Source organism: Dendroctonus ponderosae, unplaced genomic scaffold (assembly GCF_020466585.1).
Source record: "Dendroctonus ponderosae isolate FM_Combo_2020 unplaced genomic scaffold, Dpon_F_20191213v2 Dpon_F_20191213_6, whole genome shotgun sequence".
NCBI lineage: Eukaryota > Metazoa > Arthropoda > Insecta > Coleoptera > Curculionidae > Dendroctonus > Dendroctonus ponderosae.
In genome coordinates, this window is record NW_026018814.1 from 3,919,229 (window position 1) to 3,922,189 (window position 2,961).

The window sequence follows — 2,961 nt, forward strand, 5'->3', positions numbered from 1 at the left end:
AGAAATTTTATTAATATTGCCCAATAAAATTATAACGTTGACGCATTTAAAAAGAAAAGTTCATATAAACTCTTGTACTTGTACGTGCCCTTACTCTTCTGCTGCGGGCACGCAAAATTTATATTCAACCAATTTGGAATATACCGTAGATATACATTCATGTATATTACCGGAATATTTGTTTTCAACATACTAGGTATATTCACCTGCACATATACACAATATGTGCATACCTGGCATGTTCATCTGCACATATACCCAATATGTACATATATGTACATAGCTAGGATGTTCGTGGAATATACATGCATGTATATTCCACTAACATTCGTGTTAGGAATGTTCACCTATGTATATTTCCAGGATATTCCCGCAATGTTCTGTATATTTTTTGAACATTCTGGGATATTCATAGAATATCAAATGCTATCTGGGCGTTCAAGCTCGAGACTGATTTAGGGCTCTCACAGATGCACCGATGCTCCCAGTGCCACCATCTCTCGCCTTTTCCACGTTACGAAGACCTGAATATTTTGCTGGAAACGCGTAGAGGCCGATGTGGGGAATGGGCTAATGTGTTCACACTGTTCTGCTATTGCATGGGTTGGGACGCCCGCATAGTCTTTGACGAAACTGATCACGTTTGGACTGAGGCAACGACTTGGCATTGTAAACCAGTTTTCAAATGTTTCATTGTCGCGGCTTTTAGGTTTATTCCATTGGGCAAAAACGATGGCTGCACTGTGATGCCTGCGAGAATATTTGTGACCAACCTGAGATTTATGAGTGCGGCTGGAACAAGAAGGTGTCCTATGTGCTGGCCTACTCAGTGGACGAGGTACAGGATGTGACTTGGAGATACTCGTGCCAACACAAGGAGGCGATGACTCGTAGGAAGTATTGCTCAGAGGAGGCGCTCATTCAAGTGCTGATGGACTTGAGTAGACGGCGACAAGAGTGCCGCAGCGCGCACCGTCGACGCTATCTGATCAAGAGACTGGCGCTAGAATTGGCCGATATGCTCACTGAAAGGTGAGCTTTACCCTTTGAACTGCAAGTTCCTCAAATCCTAGCAAGAATCATTGCAGGAAGCCTGGAGATTCACAAGGGCAGGGGCGCCAGTCCGGCGGCATCGCTTGGCGCTTAGCCCGCGGCGAGATAGAGGGGAACTTTTCTTGGAACATTGATCCGATTGTATTTAAGAACAATGTGGCTGTTTTGAAATACTGCGCTGCAGAGGATGAGTACCGATTGTTCAATGGGCCAACGCTGGAGCGCACGGTAAAGGTTTGGGCGAAGGGCTGTTACCACATTGAGCACGTGTTTAGAAAAGAAGAGAAGGACTGGAAAATGGTCTATCTAGCTCGAACCGGTTAGTGCGAAAGAACCCTGACCAGAGTTGGTTGCATTGATGAAACTGTTTTCGTTCACAGAGAATGCCCCAAATGGACGCGTCTCCTGGTTGTTCACTTTTCCGCCAAAGTCGCCGAAGCAATTAGCCACAGTAACTGTTTTAATAAACGGCGCCCTCTACGAAACTGGCAACATCCAAGTCCTGCTGAGTTCTGACGACTTGACTGAAAACATCCCCATTGGTAAGCAACTGCATTTTACAGCGTCCTGCGACAGCAATTCTGTATTTGCCAGGGGCCAAGGGCCACTTAACTGAGCGATTTCGTGGGAGAAACGAGCTGAAGCTCGAGGCGACTCTTTCCGGAGGTAAAGGCGACGCGGCCTGGCAGCATGCTCAGCTATTCAGACAAGCGCTGAGTTCCTGCGAAAGTCCTTTCATCATTACTTTCACTTTTTATTGAGCAGCAAGGAGTTTTGGTATAGTATTTTACTGTGTATATATACGTAACTGTATAAAGGTTTATGGAACTTTTAACTTGCGTTTTCATTCACAGAATGTCCAATTTATTCCCACCCTTTATGTGCTGTATAGTTGGGGAGTTGCATACAGTTTCGGTTCTTCCAACCCACTGAATTCCTTCCATTACTAATCGCAATTATTGAGCAAGTTCACATTTTTTCGGCCGTTCAAATGTAACAAAATAGAGTGTTTAAAGAGAATTCGCTCCGTTTCAGGCGACTGGGATTTGAAACTTCTGAATACGTTTTTAGACGGCTTCATATTTCGACTTTCCACACGCTTATAAAGCGTATTCGTGCCTTCGTGTACGAACAGGGGTGTGCCATAATTCAATCTTCAGCTAGGACTATCGCAACCTTGTTTAACATTCTGGGACCTACGCCTATGGTGGCAATTTACTCATCGTGCAATGTTTCCGTACGCTTTGCTCGACGGATCTCATTACAACAATTTCTTTGAGCGTAAAGTAGGTTACGAGAAAGTAGACTTTTTCAGATAAACGCCTGCCGTTGTGGATTCAGTCATTGTCGGTTAAATCGCGTCGCGAGTTGGTGTCCGCACGTCAGTTTCGACTCAATCCAAGTAAGTACATGCGACGCTATTAGCAATTGAAAAGAATTATGAAGAAAGCGTTTTTGATCCCACAAAATGATTCCATTTAACTTCGAACAACGTGGGTACCGATGCCAAGTTTGTCCTACATTTCCCTTTTCAAAATCGAAATATGCATTGGACATTTTTATCACTGAATTGCCACAAATTGCGGGTAAAAGCGCGACATTAGCAACAATTAATGATGCGTCGAAGAAGCAATTGTCACTGTTTTGTATGTTTGTTAATGGTTGAAATTTTAGCACTTTATGAGCATTTGTTTTGGGCGATAAATCAACGGACCATTGCAGAATGCAGAACGCGTTGAAGAGAAAAAGTAAAATCTGAAAACTAGATCATCCAGGCAAGCAAAATTAATTTAATTTTTATGTTAAAAAAATGCTTGCTCTGGTCGATTTTACTAGATTTAAGCCCGTGTCCTATGCTTCCGTTTGTACGATGATACGATGGTACGAAAGTGTTTCTATTGGTTGGAG

At 43.3% G+C, this 2,961-nt stretch overlaps 2 protein-coding genes across 4 annotated transcripts in view; both read left to right on the top strand.

Annotated features, from left to right (window-relative positions):
* LOC109541665 (peptide-N(4)-(N-acetyl-beta-glucosaminyl)asparagine amidase) overlaps positions 1 to 1,888 on the top strand; it is a 4,653-nt gene extending 2,765 nt beyond the window's left edge. For both annotated transcript variants that reach the window (XM_019910562.2, XM_019910563.2), the window contains exons 5-9: positions 471 to 653; positions 710 to 1,032; positions 1,089 to 1,372; positions 1,434 to 1,595; positions 1,648 to 1,888. In XM_019910562.2, the coding sequence (XP_019766121.2) occupies positions 471 to 653; positions 710 to 1,032; positions 1,089 to 1,372; positions 1,434 to 1,595; positions 1,648 to 1,814 (1,119 nt within the window). In that variant the 3' untranslated portion in view covers positions 1,815 to 1,888. The remainder of the gene's footprint in view (positions 1 to 470; positions 654 to 709; positions 1,033 to 1,088; positions 1,373 to 1,433; positions 1,596 to 1,647) is intronic.
* A 447-nt stretch (positions 1,889 to 2,335) lies between these two features.
* LOC109541666 (retinaldehyde-binding protein 1) overlaps positions 2,336 to 2,961 on the top strand; it is a 13,135-nt gene continuing 12,509 nt past the window's right edge. For both annotated transcript variants that reach the window (XM_019910565.2, XM_019910566.2), the window contains exon 1: positions 2,336 to 2,455. The gene's annotated coding sequence lies outside the window, so the exon portion shown is untranslated. The remainder of the gene's footprint in view (positions 2,456 to 2,961) is intronic.